We start from the raw sequence: 20,171 nt of genomic DNA, 5'->3' as shown, positions 1-20,171 counted from the left end.
AGGCAAAGACGTAATTCTCTCTCCCCCTCCTTCCCACTCTCTCTCTCTTTCTCCTTGGCTTCTGCACACGCCCAGAAGTCTGACTTCAAAGGAGAGGGCTTGTCAGTGTGGAAGTGGCAGGCACAGAGACATTTCTGTCTGCTGTTAAATGCCCTCACTGCCTTTCATCACCATCAGGGGAAAACATTACCCAGTTGGGCCCTTGGGTGGAATGCCAAGGACCACGGCCAAGCTCAGCTGTCATGCAGCAACAGCCTCGTGCTTCTGATCGCAGGGGCCAGCTCCAGAGAGCTAAATGAGCTACAGGGGTTTTATTCCCACCCCCCATCTCTTTGGAGTACATACGTAATCAATCCATCTCTGTACAGTAAGCACTGGAGATCCTCTTAACACTCTACACTCTCTGCATGGCAGGGAAAGCTAAGCATAGGCTCAGAGTACAGTAGACACAAGAATAGAGGGATTCTCCAATAACAAATCCAACCCAGCAGCTAAAAGAGTAAGCTCTGAGGTCAGAGCTCCCCTTCCCCTCCCCAAAGCCAGAATGAATCCTCTGAGTGGTGCTCGTCTCCAGTGGAAGTGACATACTGTCCCCAATTGATTCTGGGAGCGGAGTCTTCCGTTCCCTCATTAGCAATGATTAACGTGTGGTCAGCTGGCCAGGCTGAAAGGGCATTTTCTAGAGAACAAGAACCTCTTCAGGGAAAAGAATGAAGAGGACACCAACACTGGTTGGCTGATCTAGTTTTGGGTTTAAATTGGATTCCCAGGAAACGATTTTTTTTCATTAATCAGATACTTTTGTGCTACAGAACCAAAGAAGGGGGGAGGAGACTGCCCAGCCTAGAATTCAGGGGAGCAGCTGATTAATTCACGCTCATTAGCATTTATTTTATTACCTACCTGCAAAGGGCAAAGGAGAGAAACTCCAGTTATGGGTACTGTGGGGAGCATGGGAAGGGTTCTCATATCAGCATGTTGCACAAGCTAGACAGTAATTTCTCTCTGTGTAGGGGCAGAGGTTCCCATTCATGGACAGTATGAATAGAACAAGCCCCACAAGGTCCATACAGGATGTTTCACAAATAAGAGAACAGCAACAGCACAAGGCATCAGGAGAAGGGTGCAAAACAAGGAAAGCCAGGTAAGATAAAGAGGAAGGATTGTGTGACTGGCTTAAACCATGCACAAACTAAGATTCTCCTCTCACACATACACTCTGATCCAGAAAGATCCACCATTGCCTGGTACTATACTTCATGGCTGATGTCATTTAACTGTGCCTTTTGGCCTGAGCTCCATTAATTAGCAAGCCATTAATTGGAGCAAATAGTTGTCTTGACAGCTGGAGCTGTGACCCTAAGTCCTCCCTTCATATCACTGCCCAGAGAGCTCTATCAGGCCCCTCAGACACAGCAGCACCTTTAACTGCATTTGAAAAGTTAATCAAAGATGTCAGAAACCAGTAGACTCAGCAACAGGACATGATGTTGGTTGCAAGGACCGCTGCCCCACTCACCAGGGTACAGAGATTGTAGTGAGGGAGCAAGTTCTTTGGCAAGAAACGCTGCAGAAGAGACCTCAGAGGATACATAAGTAAAGTCAAAGTAGGTTTTCAGACCCCTGCCTAAGTGATGAACTGGGAGCTGGAGCTGAAGTATTCTGCAAAATGGCATACAAATGACCACCATTCTTTTGCAAGTGAGGCTAGAACAAGGAACTGAATGCACACATTACACCCAATTCTCCCATTCTCCTGTAGTCAGCTAGGCAGCATTAGTCCTTTTTCAGTTCAGGTTCCATGTTTTCCAATTACTGGCCTAAACGGATGCAAAAGGAAATAAAAAGTGAGCATGGGAGCAATGACCTGTATTTGACAGGTTGGCAAGTTTGACAGAAAAATCTTGTTAGCAATGATCTCACTGCTGTTCCCAGTAGTGAGAAAAGGCTGAAAATGCCTCCCAACACCCTGTATAAAATATGGTTAAGTGAGCCAGGCTACTGGCAGGTGGCTCTGTGAAGTTTTAATTGCTGGTAGTGCAAGCAGGGAGGTGAGAAGCAATGATAGAGGGACTTTGGAAAGGCAAGGTTGGAAAATGCAACAATACAGACATCTACCACTGAATCATGCAAGATATCAGGCTAAGTTATTCTCATTTACTTTCACTAGATTTTTCTTTTATGGGCAAGTAAAATATCCTCTTTTTTCCATCACCAGCTATGGCAGAGCACCAGTGAATTTTTGGGCTGGTGAATTCCTCTGGCAATATCTTATGACTGCTACTTCCTATATGTTTGCTCTGATGGTTCAGAAAATGTAGAGCAGCAGGCAAGAATCAATGGCAGTGTGATCACCTGAGAGGGTGGTGCTCTGAATGTGTGTTAACAGTCATTAACTCTGACACCTGCATCTGCTGCAGTGCAGGTTGATACACATTTCCTGGAAGAAATTGCCTCAGATCTTCCCATATGCTCAGGGGGTCATTCATACATGTCATTGCTCACCACCTGGAAGGGGGAAGATACCACCAAAAAAAAAAAAGAGAGAGACAGACAAGTATTTCATTGGCAGCCTGATTATAGCTCACATATAGGCAATGATGCCTGTGGCATTAAATACACTGCATCATACCTGCTGTTACAGGAATTTTGTGTCACAAGTGCTCTTACACCCAGCCAGCCACTATGTTCATGCCTGGAGTCCAATTAATAGTGGAGGCTGAAGGTGCTAGGATGAGTGGGGGGAGGAAGGGGAAAGAGGGTGTGTTTCAATCTGGCCCCACATTTTGGATCTTTGTGTTACAGGGAAGTCACCTACAGGATTCAGAGATTTTCCAGCTTGCCTAAGAGATCTGAAAGCGCAGCATGTCCAAATCCCTTGGCTGCCAGGCAAAATCAGAGCCAAACCCATTAGCATTTAGTGGAAATGCTCTGTGTGTCCTTCCATCAGCATTGCTGGTGGTGGAGACTGCCAGAACCACAGGCAGTCAGTGACAGTTGCTGGAATCAGCTCCGAAACTCCCGTGCTGGTACCAGACAGGATGTTCCACTGAGGCAGACTTGGACCAAGAAGATCTTGCCTGATGGATGGAGATGAACCCTCCTGGGATGGGCAACAGCACTCCATTGGTCTGTCATGTGTGTGCTTTCACACCCAGCTCCTTTGAGGCCATGACACAGGAATTTCCACGGCAGCGGAAAGGGCCCAAATCAGCAGAGCCCTGCAGCTCTGGGCAGTGCACCCTGGCAGACAGCAGCCCATACCTGGAAATTTACTACGCAAGATGCAGCTTCCATTTTGGTCACACTGTGGAGGCTTTTACTTCTAGCACCTGTGCCTCCTGTACAAGTAGTTGTGACCCATTTGAGTGGAGGGCCACATCTGTAGAGGGACTGTGCAGCTCTTTTTGGAGGCCATCTGCTTCATGGTCAATAGTGAGCCAGGAAGTGGGTCTCTATGCTGGACATGGGATAAGTAGAAATAGATTCTCCTGCATTCGCTTGGACCTTCCCTTCGAGGCTGAAGGAGTGATAGTCACAAAAAGGACACCATAGAAAAAGAATCCGGATGAGTTTCAGCTGGATATTTTATATGGCTACTTACCTCTTAAGAACAGAGAGATATTGTAGCAGAAGCAGTGTGGCCTAGCTCTGACTTCATGCCTCTCTGGGACATGCTCAGCTTGCACATATCACATCCCGGCTCTTTATAGGATTCCTAGTCATCCAAGGGCATGTGGCTTAGCAGCATGGTATGATTACATCTCTCCTTCCCTACCCCTGTAATCATTCACGTGCCTTTCACGGGAATCTTTCCATTACCCCACTGGCTCAGTTTCCCCTTCTTTCCTTATTAGGAAACCCACCCACCCATCTTATCTCCTTCCTCACTGTTAGCTATTTTTAAAAGGTCATAAAAGCTTTTGACTGATAACATCCTTAGGGATGGGAAGTATTTTACATCTAGCCCAGCAGGACCCGTAGGTAGGCGGGGGGATGGCTAGTTAGCAAGCTGACAGAGAGAGGTGGGACACAGCATTCCCAGGCAAGTACTCTGCCTGAGAAGCCAAGCCACTGCCTAAGTCATCCAATAGGCCAAAGTCTTCACTAGTTCCTTTTCAGGATTCACAGTAACTAGTTCTCTGTGGCCAGAGGCTTTCACACACCCCCATACCACACTGAGCAGGACCTGGTACAAACTAGAAGTCTCCCTTTCTTTCTGCTTCCCCGGACAGATTTTGGAGGGCCTTCACAACATATGCAAGTCACACACAGTTGGTTAAAGTTTGGTGCATCCCCATAAGCAAGGGGTGTTTGGAGACCACTAGAAACAGTTTCTAGGTTTTATCCTACTATCCTATAGAAGGCAATGGAGCAGAGGGATCTGGCTACACTTAGATTTGTGTTCTTAGCTTCTATACTGTGCATTATACAATGTAATAAGGAGGCCGCTCTGTCCATCCTGGTCCCAGTACGTTTTTTGGCCAGACACCTGCTGTTCCCTTGGGTAGTAAACAGAAACACATCAGTGCTGTCATTACTGAGATCATGTGGTGCACTTTTTGGCTTTTGCCATACGCCCAAAAGCCGTAAAACAGTTCACATTCCCCACCTGGGGGAACTGCAGCACAAGGGGAGGCAGGAGATTTTTCAGTGTGGTATGAAACCTTCTACCTCCACCATGGGCAGAGCTAAATATTTTTAGAGACCTCGAGAAACTTCTGCCAGTAGAACAGAGGTGATCTGAGTTTTTTTAAGTTGTTTCTTCTTAAACGGACCGCTGCTCAGCGGGTACCACAGCAAGAAGAACAGAATGCCAAGAAAGCCCATTTCAAGGATGCTATTCTAGAAATGAGCGTTGAGGAGCCAGGAATGGGACAATGCAGATAATGAGAGACAAGCAAGTCAGAGTCAGATATCTGAGGAGGAAGCTTGCATTCAGCATTTCATGAGAAGAAGCAAGAACACAGGTCAATGCTGGATTGTGGCTATGCCTTCCCCAAATAAACTGAACCTAGGAGGAGACTGAGACACCCTTCAGTGACTATGCAAGCATCTCATCAGGGCCATTAGTCCTCTGAGTTTCACTCTACATCTGTGATTCAAGAGCAAAGCAGCCATTTTGCCAATAATGGAGCCACTCAGTGACTGATCAGGAAAAGGCTGTGGCCTTGGAACGGACATGCATGACAAAGAAAGAGCCCCTCCGTGTGACATTTTCTAGCCCTTGATGGCTAAAGCTAATGGAATGCTGATAAAGCCTTCTTCTACCAGTGGCAAAAGGCTCCCTGTTGCAGGCCATCTGGCTCCTTTTGCTAGCTATATGTTTGCACACTAACCTAGCAGCAGGAAGCCTGCCTCAGCTGTTCCTGGATGGGATTACACTATGCATAACCCGATAGGTGCCCCACAGCGTGCTAATGTAATGACACTTTTAGTGTCACAGTCAGGACCTGCAGTTCTTTTCCATCCAATCGAATGATCAAAAGCTCGGTGTGTCTGGAAAGAAGAGCACCATTTGAGAAGAGCCCTGACCAGATCACGTCACACATGGATATTTATGGCACCTAAGAGGCTAAAGAGAACTCAGCTTACCTTGCCTTACCTTCTTCATCCCCTGAAGAGTTGGATCTGGTACAGAAGACACTGTGGCTGATCAATAGTAGTGTAATGAAATATGAAAGGATAACCCCACTCTCCTGCCCGCCCACACGCTGAGTGGGACAGTGCGCAGCATGGGGAATTTAGACAGGGAGAAAGGGGAGGAGTTTGCTGTGATGTTCGTTGTGTGTAAGGCAGGAGAGAGAAGCGGTGTAGTGCATAAACAATGTAGTAGGACGCTCACGCTCTGTCACTCTAAGGGCTCTGCTGTGAAATCAGGAGAGAGAGAGAAAAGCTGGAGCAGATCAGACTGTTCAGACACTGCCATACGTTGTAGGGAGCACTGCAGCGAGGGGCAGGGGAGATTAACCTGCGCCCCAGAGCACGGGCAGGCAGGGAGCTTCTGTGACAGAAGCAGAGTATCAAGAGCTGCTAGATTAACAATGAGAGGAATTAACCACGGGAACAAATTAACTAGGGAGGCAGTATATTCTTGATTTCCTGATTACTTCTAGCCCAGACTAGAGCCCTTATTGGAAGATCTGCCCTAGCTGAATACAAATTATTGGGCTTCATCAAGTGGTATGAAAATTAATGGCCTGAGATACGGAGGGGATCAAGCTACCATAATTCTTGCATACACCATTCATCTTTCCTCAAAATTCAGTTTTTGGACATTTTAGTGTGTATTGCATGCAAAAAATACAGGAAGAGCCATTTCTGCCTTACTAGGCAAAAATGAAGTAAAATCTGCTTGGGACTCGCAGAGAGCAGAACAACGAGCAGGCTTGGCTCCCTAGTTGCTGCTGATCAGTTACTTACCAGGAAGAAAGGTTTTTTTTTTTCCTTCATTCATTTCAAAAACAAAGTGTGTATTTTATTTTGGGGCATGTTGTATGCAAGAAAATACGGTATGCGGGGCGCTCTTGGCCTCATCTCAATAAATCTATGAGTTTGGTGATTCACCATGAAAGAAATGGAATTGGAAAGCCTAAGCCCTAAACAAGAGGTCTCCTTTCCAAGAAGGCCAGATGCCTGCTCTACCCACACTAGCACACTCAGAGCCTAAGCAGCTTTGGGACAGTGAATGCTTACTGGTCCATATGCACAGTGGCTGCTGGCTCTCACAGAGTTTTTGTCTCTCTGTCTCAGAGAGTTGTTCTCTGTCTCTACCATGGGTCATTAAGTTGTAAATTGCTTACTAAATATTCTGACTAGCAGACTCTCCAAGAGCAGTAGGGACTAGAAGCATGTCTCAGAGTCTGACTGTCTGCTTTTTTGGAAAGGAGCCGAGTAATAGCTCAGCCACTCACCTGGGAGTAGTAGTCTGTGTATGTGTGAGAGAGGATGTGGGAGTAGGTGTGTGGGTAGGTGTGAAAATGACTCTCAGAGAGCTCAGTTCGAGAGAGCGCCAAACAAAGCCTATCATAAACCCATGGCTCAGAGCCTGTCAGGACAATGCAGACTCAGCTGCTGCTGAAGAACAGTTTGGCCACATCATTCTTCACCATGATCACGGAGCTCTGGGGAGAGATCTTTGCTCTGACTTTCCCACAAATCATTTGGATGTTGTGGCTGAGCCCTGTTGCTGAGTCAGGATGGGCCATGGGACCTCCTGATGACTGCATGTGACTGCTCATTTAGTTGGGATTGCATAAAGGGAAGTCCTGTCTCCTAACACTAGGCCTCTGCTTGCTTCACCCGGGCCCCTGCCTTCCAGGCAGCGATGGCCACGGCACAGCAGCCATGCTGTACCCCAACTGAGCTCTCCCCAGTTTCCAAGATGTCACCCCCTAGCTATCAGCTGCTATTCAGAATTTAAAACAGTCTGTTTGTCACTTAATAGCCCACAACAAAGGCAAAGAAAAACTACTGGATCTTCAGAAGACCTCCACTATTAGCCACAGTGATGGCCAACTTGGTTGGACAATTATTACAGCTATTTTATGATTCAGAATGGCATACAATGGGCTGGCCATTGGTGACAGACAAGTAACTCTGGAGCCACCCACCTGTTTGGTGGGCAGAGTTCCATTCACTTGGGTCACGGGGAAGGAAAAGCTTTTCATTAGCAAATCCACCCTTCTTAGATGATGCATCCACCTACCCTATACTTTCCTTCAGATTTATAATGAACCCTGAATTGCAATCACAGTTGGGTAGAAGCATTCTGACTTTTAGGAAAAAGGATAGAGATGAGTTTCATGCACACTTCCCTCTCTGTCGTTCTCCTTTTTTAACCTTGTTAAAGGTTTCAGCATGGGAAAGTCCTTGACCAGGGCTTGAAACTCAATCTCACTCCTCTCCCCAGTCTGTCACCCTCCTCCCCTTCCCCCAACTTCTCTTCTGAGAATCTGCACTTTACTGAGAACAGCTGTGATGCCAGGGGATTCTAGCCTTGAAGCTTGACATGTTCCAACAAATGCCTCTAACTAAAGGAAAGAAACCACCACCAACCCAGTTGGTTTTAAAACCACTTTCAAGTTTATTCTCATTCACAGGAGACTCTTGGACTTGTACTCTGTCTGTAGACACCTCACAAAGCCTTCATCAAATTGGCCTACATCCCTACATCAAGACACATCCCAAGAGAAAGACAATTTCAAAGAACTGTAAAATCCTAAGGGGTGGCAGGTGCAGCACAGAGAGGAAGGATACATAGAGCACCATGAATGCCTCTTTCCCAGTTGGGGATATAGCTAGTACGTATAATATAGGTCTGTTGTTCACTGTGGAGTATAGGGCAGAGCTGGCCTTAGGGGTGGGCGAAATGGGCAACTGCCCAGGGCACCATGGTCAGGGAGGCACCACATGCATACACATAAGTGCAGACACACACATATGCATGCATGCACACAGCAGCGCTCTCTCCCTGCCCCACCCCATCCCACCCCAGCCGATAGGCGGCTCCACCTCCTTGCTGGATTGCACCCCGTGTCCCTGCCCACCTGCCTCTGCCTGCAGCAGCACTACTGACTTGGGAGGGGAGAGGGGCACATGCCAAAATACAGCTTTGCCCAGGGCGCCACTTTCCCTAAGGCCAGCTCTGTCTCTAGAGGACCATATACTTTGGAAGGACCTGGCCTGGCCTTTGTCCTGCCTCATACTTAGACTGTAAGCTCTTCACAGAATGGGACTTTTCCATCATGGCTCATAGAGTAGCCCCATTTGGATCCCTTTAGTAAAAAGAATGAACCTTGCAAACTGGACGAAGAGTAAAACACCGAGAATATAAAAAGGGGCAGAGGAAAAACAGGAAAAAAAGGAAAGGGGTTAGAGGAAAGACAGGGAAAAAAGGAAAGGGAGATAAGGACATCAGCTAGTACACAAGTTACAGGTCATTCTTTGTTTTGAATCGGCGGCCCCTAATGACAAAGAAAGTAGGCCTTTCTGCTGCACAACACTTTCAGCTCAGGGTGCACAGTAGGATGGCTGATACTGAAGTGTTTAAGGGACCAAGACCACACAAAGAAAATATCTCCATTAACTATGACCTGCTGAGAAGCTACAACATCATCAAGGGTCACAATGGACTCCAGGGCCTCAACTGGCCGACACACGTGATTGGTTTTATACTGCTATTCTTCAGACAGCCCTGGTGTAGAGAGCAAGGCACATCCATCTGGGATATGAGTCACAGCACTCAGAAGCTCTCAGGATTTCTAGAGATCAATGGTGAGCACAAAAGGCAGAGGGGAAGGTAGCTCAGAACCCAACAAAGAGATTCAGAGCAGGTGGATGGAGACAAGCTGGCTTGCCTGGCGCTGTTCACCACATTTTTACCCCCTCCTTTGCTGAAGCTTCCTCCTTTCCAGTCATGCCTTTTTTTTGCCTTTCTGTAACTTGCCCACGGTGTGAGGAAGAAGCATTAATATGCCAGATTTCCAGTTGGACTCTGCCTCCCCCAGTGCTGAGGCACTTATTGTTTGAACCTACTCTTGCAGTGCACCCCATCTTCCCCATCACACTCCTGTCAAGCTGCTCTGTCAGCTTCACTGTCTCCCAGATGCTCTCGTGAGGTACTGCAGTGCTCTCAATGGAAAGGCGCTGATTTAGTTAGTCTAAAAATATCTAATTAGATGTTCCAGGCACTTCATTATGGCTCCATCATGATAGGACTGTGGGGTCTGGCAGGAACTTGGTGGGCTTGTCTTCTTTGCTGGAGAGAGCGCTGGCAAGCCCCATGCTGTCTACTTGCTGATAACAGGACAGTCTATCATTAGTCCAGCCTGCTGGCATCACAAATATAATTATCTGGCTAACCTGATCGTAGTTTTATCATTAGGAAACTTGTCATTTATTGTGCAAGAGCATGTTGGGCACTTGAAAAAATTCAATTGCTGTGACTGACTTTACAGCCTGCTTTTCATCAGGCCTCAGGGCTGGTTTGGGCGGCTTGTGTTTTCTGCCCTCAAAGAGGTATGTTGCCATGCAAGATGGTTTGGAAGGCAGCTCATAAGAAGTCTAGTGACACATTATGGGATGGAAATCTGCACACAACCTCTAGAAGACAGCAGCTGACTAGGATCAAAATCTGCTGGTTTGGCACCACGTGACGTGAAAAGAAGCCAATGACATCTCTTTCCCAACATGCACTAGAAAGAGCAAGGAGGTAACATGCTACAGGAAGTCTACGATGAGGGAGTTTGCTTACATGTTAAAGGGAAGCATGTGTCAATGGAGAGCTCTGTGAACTACACAAGCCTCGCAATACTGCTACTCCACTGAGTGCTCTCAGTGAGTGTTTGGATACCAGATACTTTGTTGATGACAAGAGACAAACATCTTGAAGGTAGCTGTCATTCACTTCCAAGGCCCTATATATCTTTGTCCCTATCTGTGCTTTTCTTTCCCAGGATATTCCTTTCTTCCTGCTTGCGATCAACTCATACCTCTCTATTTAATCTCTCCTTTGGAGTCTTCCATCTCCATCTTCAGGCCGTCACCCATGTCACACCTGAAGTTCCCATCTCCCTTTGACTCATCAACAAAAGATCAAAAGTCCACCTGAGCCTAGCGACTAGTATGGGTAAGTTTCTGTAGTCAACAGCAAACAAGGGAACAGTGTGGTCAGCATCACATCTGACCACCTTTGATTCCCATCCTGAGTGACCAGGTGCCCATTTACAGCTGGGCCAACTGGGGGCAACCTTTACTACGGATCTAGAGCAGGACTTGAAACTCCTGCCTATAGAGGTGTAGCAAGACACCTCAAACAATCTGCCACTATAGGCCTCCTTACAGCTCATCCCTCTGTCTATGAAACTTTTCTATGTTAACCCACAGGAGAAAGAAATGTCCAGCTTAGGGGTGAGCCTGTAACTAAAACATCTACTGTAGGATATGTCTGAAGAGTCTGTATCACTCTTCTAGCACCTCTTGAGAGCTCATCAGGGCAGGCAGTGAAGAACTTGGGGCCATGTTCAATAAACCTATGATGGGATGGAATCTATCACAGTGCTAAGGCTCTATGGTGGCATCGTTGTTCTGCCAGACATCGTCTCACCTTGCTAGGCATGCCCCATGTGGAATGGTTTAGCTCCCAGTGTGCTCCATGCATGTTGCAGAGCTGGAGGCTACAAAGGATCCCTGAATATGCAATGGATGATGCAAGGGCAAATCATCACAGGGCAAAATGAAATGCTGACAGATGTCGACCATGAACGGTCTGCATTGAAACAGCTGGCGCCCAGTTGAATGACTGTGGACAGGTGCAGAACTTAGTTTATCGTGACCCTGATGACTGGCGCCCTGTCTGCAAGATGTGGAGCCTCTTCAAAGGACAGAGACCTCACACATTTTCAAAGGCTTTCTGCTCTCATAAGCGAGTCCTAAGTAGGCACCACCCTACTTGAATGGGTGAGCAGGAAGAGGGACAGTGAGTGTCCCCCTATGTCTCTTCTGTAAGGCAAGGCTGGAACGCCCAGGGTCATACAGCACTATGTGACTCCTCTTTAACTGCATGGGGACTTCATAGAGTTTGCTGGTAGACACCTTGTCACTGCCTTGGACATTATGGCATAATTGTACTTAGTGGATCACCGCATAACTGGGATTCTGATTTCAAAGACAAAAATAACCATGCAGTTGTCTTGTTCCTATGAGGTACTTGCCATACAATGTTCTTGTCACTATCTAGTACTTCCCCAGTCATTCAACAATCAGCTCTTCCTAACGTCTCTTTCCGAGACTTCATGAGACAGACAGCTCGGCTAGCAGAAGGTCTGAGCTGATATTTTACAGGCAGAGCAGGGCATGACAGGTGGTTTGAGGGAGATTTTCAGCCACCACTGCAAAGCCCTTTAAAAGGCATCCCCTTTCTGCATGGCACACAGACATGCTGCTTTGTGCGATATAGGTAATAAGCCCCATTGTGTCTGGAGAAAAAAAAAAGGAGGTGGCAATTTGGTTTCTTCTGAATTAGAGGCAGGGTCTGGTTTTCTGTGAGGTCCCTGCTTCCGAAATGCTCTCTCTCAGCTCAGTGAGCTGAGACAAAACAAGACTGAGAGACTTACTGAAGGTCTGCTGTGAGTCAGTGGCTTAGCCTGGATTAGTCCCTCCTGGATCTCTGTTCTAACCTCTGAAGCACCGACTGTTCCTTCACTCCTGCTGTCCAGGTTCAGAGTAAGGTGAAATGGTTTTCATATGCACCACTGGCCCTGGCTTGGATTTACTCTTCTCTGGGAGGATTATCACTCCTGTAGGGTGATCATATTATTTTCAAGAAATCTGGGACACTGCCCCCCCCAATCCCTGTCCCAGGCAGGAGTGATGCCCAGGCAAGCCTGCCCCCACCTCCAGCCACTGCTCAGGAGGAGCCAGGCCAGGCAGTGTGGGCAGAGTGGCGCCAATCTGGGACTTTGGTTTCTTTTTCACCAGCTGGTCGAGACAGCCTATGAAATCCAGGACTGTCCCAGCCAAACCAGGATGTATGGTCACCCTACGCTTGTGTCTCTATTCAAAATGAGGGCAACTTACAATGATGTGTTGTAATGAACTAATGGCTTGTGTTAGAGCTGACAAAATAGGAATCTGTAATTGCCAATAATTATCTGGAGCAAGATATTGCAAGATTTTCATCTCATAATGCTGTTTTTTTCCATCATTCCAAGGCCACTATCTCCACAAGACCAAGAAAACTCACCTGGGACTCTTCAATGGCCTTGGGGGATATAGCACAGAGCTATGAAAACAGGGCTTCACTGCTGATGAGGAATCCCTGACAAGATGGAAGGGCCAAAACCTGTGCCCACTGAAGTAAATAGCAAAATGTTCAGTGGTCCCCTGGGATGGGATTTAGTCTCACTCCCTGAGAGCTGTCCAGAAAGAGATTATAAGAATTTTAACTCAACCACATTCTTCTTGAAATGCTAAAATCCAGTTCCTATTTTCTATGCTGCCTTAAGGAACAGGATACACAACTTCCATGAATTTCAACAGAAGCCATGCATCTAAACTCCCCTGGACAGCTGGACAACTTCAGCCCTTACTCCAAGTAAGAATCCTTACAGCAAGTGGAAAAACTATGGATGCAATCACTGCTTCATTTGCAGTGTGGCTATATACAGGGGTGAGCAGTGGCTCCTTTCCACATACATAGCCCCAGGAGGAAGCATGGCTAATCAGTATCTCTAGTTGGAGAAATTTTAGAACTGGTACACAGCATGTCCTTTTTGGCAAGGGTTTGCATCAAAGGATCCAGCTTCAGTAGGAACACAGAGAGGCACTGACGTACCTATTTATAACCTTATGAATCCATTTATAACCAATTAGCAGTGCTAACATAGGGAGAGGCATAAATAGCTTAACAAATATAAGTATCTAGCCTGCAGTCCTTGCTCTGGTCCTCTGAACTTTCCTTGTGAACCCAGCCTGCCAAAACAGACAAGGACCCTTTTTTCCCCATGCCACAGCATCCTCTTAGCTCAAATCCCTGCATCTCTTGAATCTCTTGCCTGTGGCGGCAGTGGAGGGCGGCACATACGGTGCCTCTTAAAACAGGCTTCATTCAGCAAATTCCCCCTTTTCCCTATGGCATGTCGTGGGGTGTTCTTGGTGTTTTGGATATTAGTGGCATGTGAAGATTTGCAGGTTGCCTGAGAATGCAGAGGCCTGGACTCATTGCCCCAGAAGTGCCCTTTGAGGGCTACACCCCATGATTACCCACGATTTTGAGAAGCCCATGTGCGATTCCATGAGCTAAGCAAGGCGATGCACGGAGAAGGCTAAGGCCAAAGGCAGGCACAGAGCACAGAACACCCTGTGCTGACCTCCTGGAGACCTCTACATTAGTCAGACCCAACAGGATGACTGCCCTGGACTCCGAATTTCCTGCCTCCTGTCAGTGTCAGGTAGGATCTCAATGTCATTGTACAGCACAGCACAGGAATGAATGGGATTCTCTGGGCCAAATCCTCAGCTGCTTTCACTGCCACAAGTTGAATCAGCTACGGTTCTGACCTGCTGTCTCCTGATCTGCATCCTTACTCTGTCTTGCCAAAGGAAAGACCCTGATGTGGTGCCTCATCCTGATCTCACAGGCCCTGGGCTGGAAAGGCTTTGCCTTGCTCTGTACCACATGGAAGTTCAGTTCCCTGTTATGGGCAACAGCTGCTTCTTGTGTGAGTGGACCAGCTTGGTTCCCAGACTTTGGTTCTTCCCAGCAGGACATGAGCACAGGAGCAGGGTGCCAGCACATCTGAGCCACCTTCACCTCTGGCAACACTGCTGAAGGGAACTGAAGGCCAAATGTGTAAGTGAGGCCCAAGAGGCAGCACGCCTCACCAGCCCCTCCTCTCTCCAGCTAACAGGTGGTGCTGAGGCCTCTCTGTGGTGGTGCTCAGGACTGCTGTCAGGAAGCACATTGTGCCCACTTGCTCCCACCCCACAACCACTGAATCCAGGCCATGTAGCTGGGATTTGGTGTGCAGGTGGCTGGAGGTTGTTCCAGGGATGTCCCAAGCATGGCACAACTTTAGCCCTCTGAATGGGCAGCGTTTAGTCGATGGGGTCCTTTCCCATGGTCATGGCCAGAAGCATGGTGGGTCATGGTGGGGCAGCACTTTCAGAGTTAAACTAAAACAGTCTGGAAGGCCCAGCAAGGTACAAGGTTCCTGCCTCTCCTGCAGCAGGTTGTGTGGCTTTGGACTCTTTGGCCGTGGTGAGCATTCACATGGCTGCTTACAGCGTAGCCTAAAGAGCAATATTGTCTTCTGCATTACAGCCCTCACCTTGCACTCAGTCATATGCACCTCCAGGTGTATGTGAGATAGGAATAATCTACCCAGAGGAATGGCCTCCTCTTCTGCCCTCTCCTCTTACTTATTAAACTAAATCAAAGGGGAAGCCAACTCTGCCTTTTGAACTAAGCCCCCATCTTCTCAAGCCTTGCACACACCAGTTTAATAGACCTGTGCATGTCCCCAGGCCTTTCAGTCCCATACCTAGCTGTAAGGTCAATATTACACTGTAAGCTCTGTGGGGGCACGGACTGTCTCTTACTCTGTGATTGTACAGCACCTAGCGCAAGTACAAAGACAACCTGATCTCAGTGGTGACTTCTGGCTGCTACCAGAGTGAATGATAATAAAACCCATGGTAACAGATTCACTAAAAAAAAAAAGAGAGGCAAGGAGCACCCTCTTTTTTACCCACACCAAGGGCACCAAACTCTTTGGTGCAAATAGCAAATGAATAGCAAGTGTTAGTTTTCAAACTGTTATGAATCAGAGTACTGCTGTAATACTTGTATGTCTATTACAGCAATACCAGCAGCACATGGTACCTTTCATCCAAGGATCACAAGCACTTGACACAGGTCAATACATATCCTTGTCCCCAGCTTTGTAGTCTGAAAACGGTAACCAGAAACATAGCGGATAACGTGCCCAAGGTCACACAGGGTGGCAGTGGCAAGATCAAAGTATATCCCAGGTCTCTGTGCTCTCACCCACTGGCCATGCTGCCCCGCCTTTGCCTCCCATGTGTTATATGGCTTTCACAAAGAGTTGAGGTGCTAATTATCGTATTTGGGTTTGGCTGGCACCTCTGCACACGTGGGGGCTTAGCAGCGCAATCAGATATTTATGAAGAGCGGGTTCTACAAACAGTAATTATCAGCGCCCAAGCCGGTTATTAAAAGCTGGAAGCAAATAACCAGGAGGAATTGCTATGTATTTGTCAAGACTCCTTTAACGACAAAATCCCTTCCCATTCTCCCCTGCTTGAATCAAGCCCTTTGTGCTCTCAGCTGATCACGCAAGTCCAGCAGGCACTAAGCAGAGTCCCAGCCCCTCCAGGCCATTTGTGTACCAGCCCTGGAGTTTCTTTCCAGCAAAGCCCTGGAGTGTAATCCTCCATCCATCCAGTGAATGAGGAAGGATTTGATCCTTATTGTTTCCTATAAGAGCATCCCCCCATACACCCCTCCCACCCCAATAGTGTGTTGGCAATGCACGTACCAGGTGTGGCTCATGTGGTGGGCACCTGGAAAGTTTACTTGCCTATGACACAGCCCAACAAATCTGGAATCACCTGTTCTGTTGGCTGCAGCAGGCCAAGGAATTATGCCTTGCATTTTGCCTGAAAGCCACAGCCAACACCTTATATCAAGATGACCAGTGCTGGATGGGGCATGGAAGTCAGGACGCTCCAGTCTGTGAATGGGAGTTCTCCGCCACGCGTGAAACCTTTGGAACCCACGCTAGCCAGGTTGCCACTGGAGACACATCCTTGGTCGGTGGCTAATGCTGATTTGTTGAGGTGGGCGACAGATTTGGGGGCATTTTTAATGAAAAAGGCTAAAGTCCCGCTAATGAGGTACATCCTAACAACAACAACATGGAACAGAAATGGAGAGGAACTTGAAGGCACCAATTCACCTCACAAGAATCTGCAACTGAACCACAAAGGAGGGCACCATCCTGACTGGCAGTAGGTGCCTGTACTGATCTTATGCAGCACATTTACTAGCTCTGCTCTGCTTATTTGGCAATTCATATGTAGCGTGTGTCGCTGTCTATGTCTCTCTGACACACGTACAAAGAGATACCTGCTAACCTGGATCAGGGAGGGGATGCTTGCTTCTGTGTATCACACACACCAGGCTTGATTATATCATTCCCTCATCTCTCTCCATTCTTATCAAACTCTGCCCTCCCCTTAGCTATATTATATCCATTTCTATCTGTACATAGGCGGTGGCACTAGCAACTGAGTCTACAGCTCAGAAGGCATGTGTGTGCACAGAGCTTTTAAACCATGTTGCAGAAAGACAATGCATTCCATGCACAGCTGTGACACAAGGATCTAGCCCCTTAGTGGTTCTAGCTGTGTATCTCTCCATACAAAATAAAGGGACTGAGGAAGTCATGGCTTGTCAAGAAGGAAGAAGAGGAAAAAATCTAGCCCACTAGGTTTGTCCACCCTGATGTGACATTTCCCTTCCTCTCCCTCCCAGGCCGACCCCATGCAAAATAAGCCCCTGTTCCCATAGCAAAGGAAAGGCAGAGCCGTACTTACTGCTAGTGCTCATGCTGCTGATCCTGCTCTGTCCTTCTCATTCAACAAAGAGAGCAAACCTGCTCTTTAAAGCCTCCTTCTCTGCCTTCTTCCTTGCGATGGGAGTGGGTTTTCTCTTCTTTCCTTAAGAAGAATATTTCCCCGTGATTGCCATCTAATTCATGCCAAGGTGTCTCCTTGATCCCACTCTACTGCCTCCTCAGGCTCCTGCCTTTGCTCTTAATAATAAGGTCAAGGGTGGGGGGGAAGGAAGAAGCAAGAAGCAGGGAGCCTAGCAATAAACCAGGGTAGGGTGTTCTTCTCTCTCTCTCTCTCCTCTTCCCAGCAACAGATCCACAGTGTGAAGCACACAGACCAGGCAGATGACTGACTCCTGCTCAGGGCTGCTGAGTCCTATGGAGAGGGCTGTCATGCAATGCAGACCAATTCCAGCTAAAGCTCTTCTTATAGCTCTAGGGGGGTGTGGACCACAGCAATTGGGGGGGGGGGGTGCATGCACAGAGCTTGCTTATCAAAAGAAGCAGCTACTCCCTCTTCCCGCAGTTCCCATTAGCTATTGATCCTACAATGTGCCCAGGATGAACCCCACCTAGTGCTCACCTCCTCTTAGGCAAGTTTGTCAGCAGGAGCCTCTTCCAGATGCAGCTGGAGGAGTTTCATTAAGGCAGGGCTGGGTTGGAGAAGGAGAACTGTGATGAAAAGGGAGAGAAGGGAGAAATAGCTCCATTGGGCAGGGTTTGCTGGGCTTGATCCTGCTGGCAGAATGGGATGTCCCGCCTGCCATCTGCTGGCTGAAATGTGCCAGGGCTTGTTACATGCAATGCATCAAGTTTGCAAATTGAGAAGACAAAGTCTGTATCTGCCTGTTCATTTCCCAATTCTTCTGCCCTAGTCGGTATGTTCTCGAAATCCTTGCTGTAACCAGGAGCAGGCCTCCCTTTCACCCCCTCCCCCCACCTATCACACTTTTGCCTGTCATCAGAGTCCTACCCAATACTCAGCAGGGCCAGGCCACAATTTTTTGGGCCCCCTGCAACATATAGTTTTGGGGGCCCCTGATCCATTAAAAATCAAAGTTGCAGTTAAATGTGTTATAAACTCACTGAAATAAAATAGCTGGGGTCAGGCTGCACACACGTGGGCTGTGCTGTGGGTGGGTGCAGGGTGGGGACAGCACGTGCTGGGGATGCCTGGGTTTCCTCCGCAGAGCCGGTGGGAGCAGAGCCAGGAACTTCTCCCTCGCTTGGCCAGAAACGGGCTCCCTGCCTGCATTGAGCCCTTTAAACGTGTCGCAGGTGGTGGGGGGCGAGCGGGGCACGGCCCCTTGGCTGCAGGGCCCCCTGCGGTCGCAGGTTCTGCAGGATAGGACGGGCTGGCCCTGATTCTCAGACAGGGAGAGTTGGCCAGGAGAGCCTCCAAGCCTCTTCACTAGCTGAAGATGTCCCTGGCAGGATCTGAGCACGCAGACCCCCCTCTCCTGTCCCTCTCCCTTGCTCTTCCTTATGAAGGAGGACCCTCCTTCATTTGACCCACTATACCACTGTCCCGCAGACCCCCACATAGTATCCGCTTGTGCCATCATACGTGGCGTACTCAAGAAACGCTTCCTGTGGGAAATACTATTTATTCTGGAGAAATAGGTTTTTCCTTGAGCTAAGATTCCCATTCCAATAGCTGCTGACATTATTATCTGAGGAAGCGGTTTTGGTAAGGACTGTGCAAGAACAGGGGGATGTTTGTATCACACCTGGCTGAGTGGATGGAAAGAAAGCTCTGCCCTGGAAATCAGCATGGAGTCTTCTGTGCAGCAACACAATCAGAATTGCTTGAAGAACTTCAAAGGCATTAGCTCTTTCTTTGTTTGTAACTAGGTATCTACTGGAATAAAGTGCCACCCAGCCAAGCTGCTCATTGGGCTCAGTCACCTGTGATATAGGACCCAAGACCTGAGCCACACATGAGGGGAGTGGAGAAGCTTTGCTGAGATCCAAAGAAGTGAGCAGTGATCTCGCGTCTAATGAAAGGGATTTCTTTATGTGGCCTGACAGGCTCTGCATCTCTTCCTTGCTTCTTTGGCTGAACTGCCTCACAGGCAGGGCCTTTTTATGTTTGATTTGGGGAAGCAGATGCTTACAGTGACATAACAAGACAGGTAGTAGGTCACGTGAATTGTGTGCATGCCTTTGGTTAGACAGTAAATTAACTAGCTAAATCCTCCAAGTGTCTTGTTCACTTATGCACTGTGCATGTAATCAGCTCATTTGCACAGAGGGAGGGGACCAATAATGGAAGGAGAGGGAAGGGGGTCAGGGCCCAGAGGGGAGGTTCAGAATTGGCAATCTTCATTGGAGAAGAAATGAGGGGAGAGAATAAAAGCAGTTGTGGGTCCTATAAATAAGGAAACAATGCAGCTCATGAGCCCTAGTCTACCACCCTTCAATAGGCCACAACTTTTAGACTGTAAATGCTGAGAGGCAGGTACCCTTCTGGGTTGAATGCCTTGCATATTGCTTTGTGGATCCCCAAATAGTGATACTACATGTTTGCCTTATCAATAAACCTGTTGCTCAAGTAAATAAAGCACAGGCAGAGGGAAGAGGTCCCCATGGTTCAATGAGCTAATTAAGCTTCTTAGCTTGACCTGCTTTCAAAATCTTGTTAACTTACCATCCTCAGAACAACTCTCAATATCCATTCAAGTGAGCTCCATACCTAGAATTCCAGGGAGTCCTGCAGATGAGGACTGAGGTACCTGGGCAGTGTACAAGATTAAAACAGCATGAGGTAGGCCAGCAGATCAGGAACAAGGTGCATTCGTGGATCTGGGCAGGGACATGACAGGATCATAAAAGCAAAAGTGCATAGCAGAATGGGGTGTGTATGTGTGTGTGTGCGCGCGCGCGTGCGTGCATGTGCACTTCAGAAGCTTCCACAGTACCTGCATTCATTGCGTCTAGCTGGTTTGTGCAGCACTGGGAAGATGTAAAATGCTAAGTATTATTTCCTATCAATATCAGTCCTTAAAGCTCAGCCCCACCCTGAAAAAAGAC

At 47.9% G+C, this 20,171-nt stretch overlaps 1 protein-coding gene across 1 annotated transcript in view; it reads right to left on the bottom strand.

Moving 5' to 3' along the window:
• The window catches only part of ABLIM3 (actin binding LIM protein family member 3), a 117,353-nt gene extending 99,479 nt beyond the window's left edge, over window positions 1-17,874 (bottom strand). The window contains exons 1-2 of the mRNA XM_019506433.1: window positions 17,722-17,874; window positions 17,122-17,244 (exon numbers count right to left, since the gene is read on the bottom strand). Of these exons, the coding sequence (XP_019361978.1) occupies window positions 17,122-17,134 (13 nt within the window). The 5' untranslated portion in view covers window positions 17,135-17,244; window positions 17,722-17,874. The remainder of the gene's footprint in view (window positions 1-17,121; window positions 17,245-17,721) is intronic.
• Between the last annotated feature and the right edge of the window lie 2,297 nt (window positions 17,875-20,171).

Source organism: Gavialis gangeticus, unplaced genomic scaffold, assembly GCF_001723915.1.
Source record: "Gavialis gangeticus isolate Ggan-Ray unplaced genomic scaffold, GavGan_comp1, whole genome shotgun sequence".
Lineage (NCBI taxonomy): Eukaryota > Metazoa > Chordata > Crocodylia > Gavialidae > Gavialis > Gavialis gangeticus.
The sequence above is the reverse complement of the archived record's forward strand: the minus strand, read 5'-3'. Positions and strand labels throughout refer to the sequence as shown.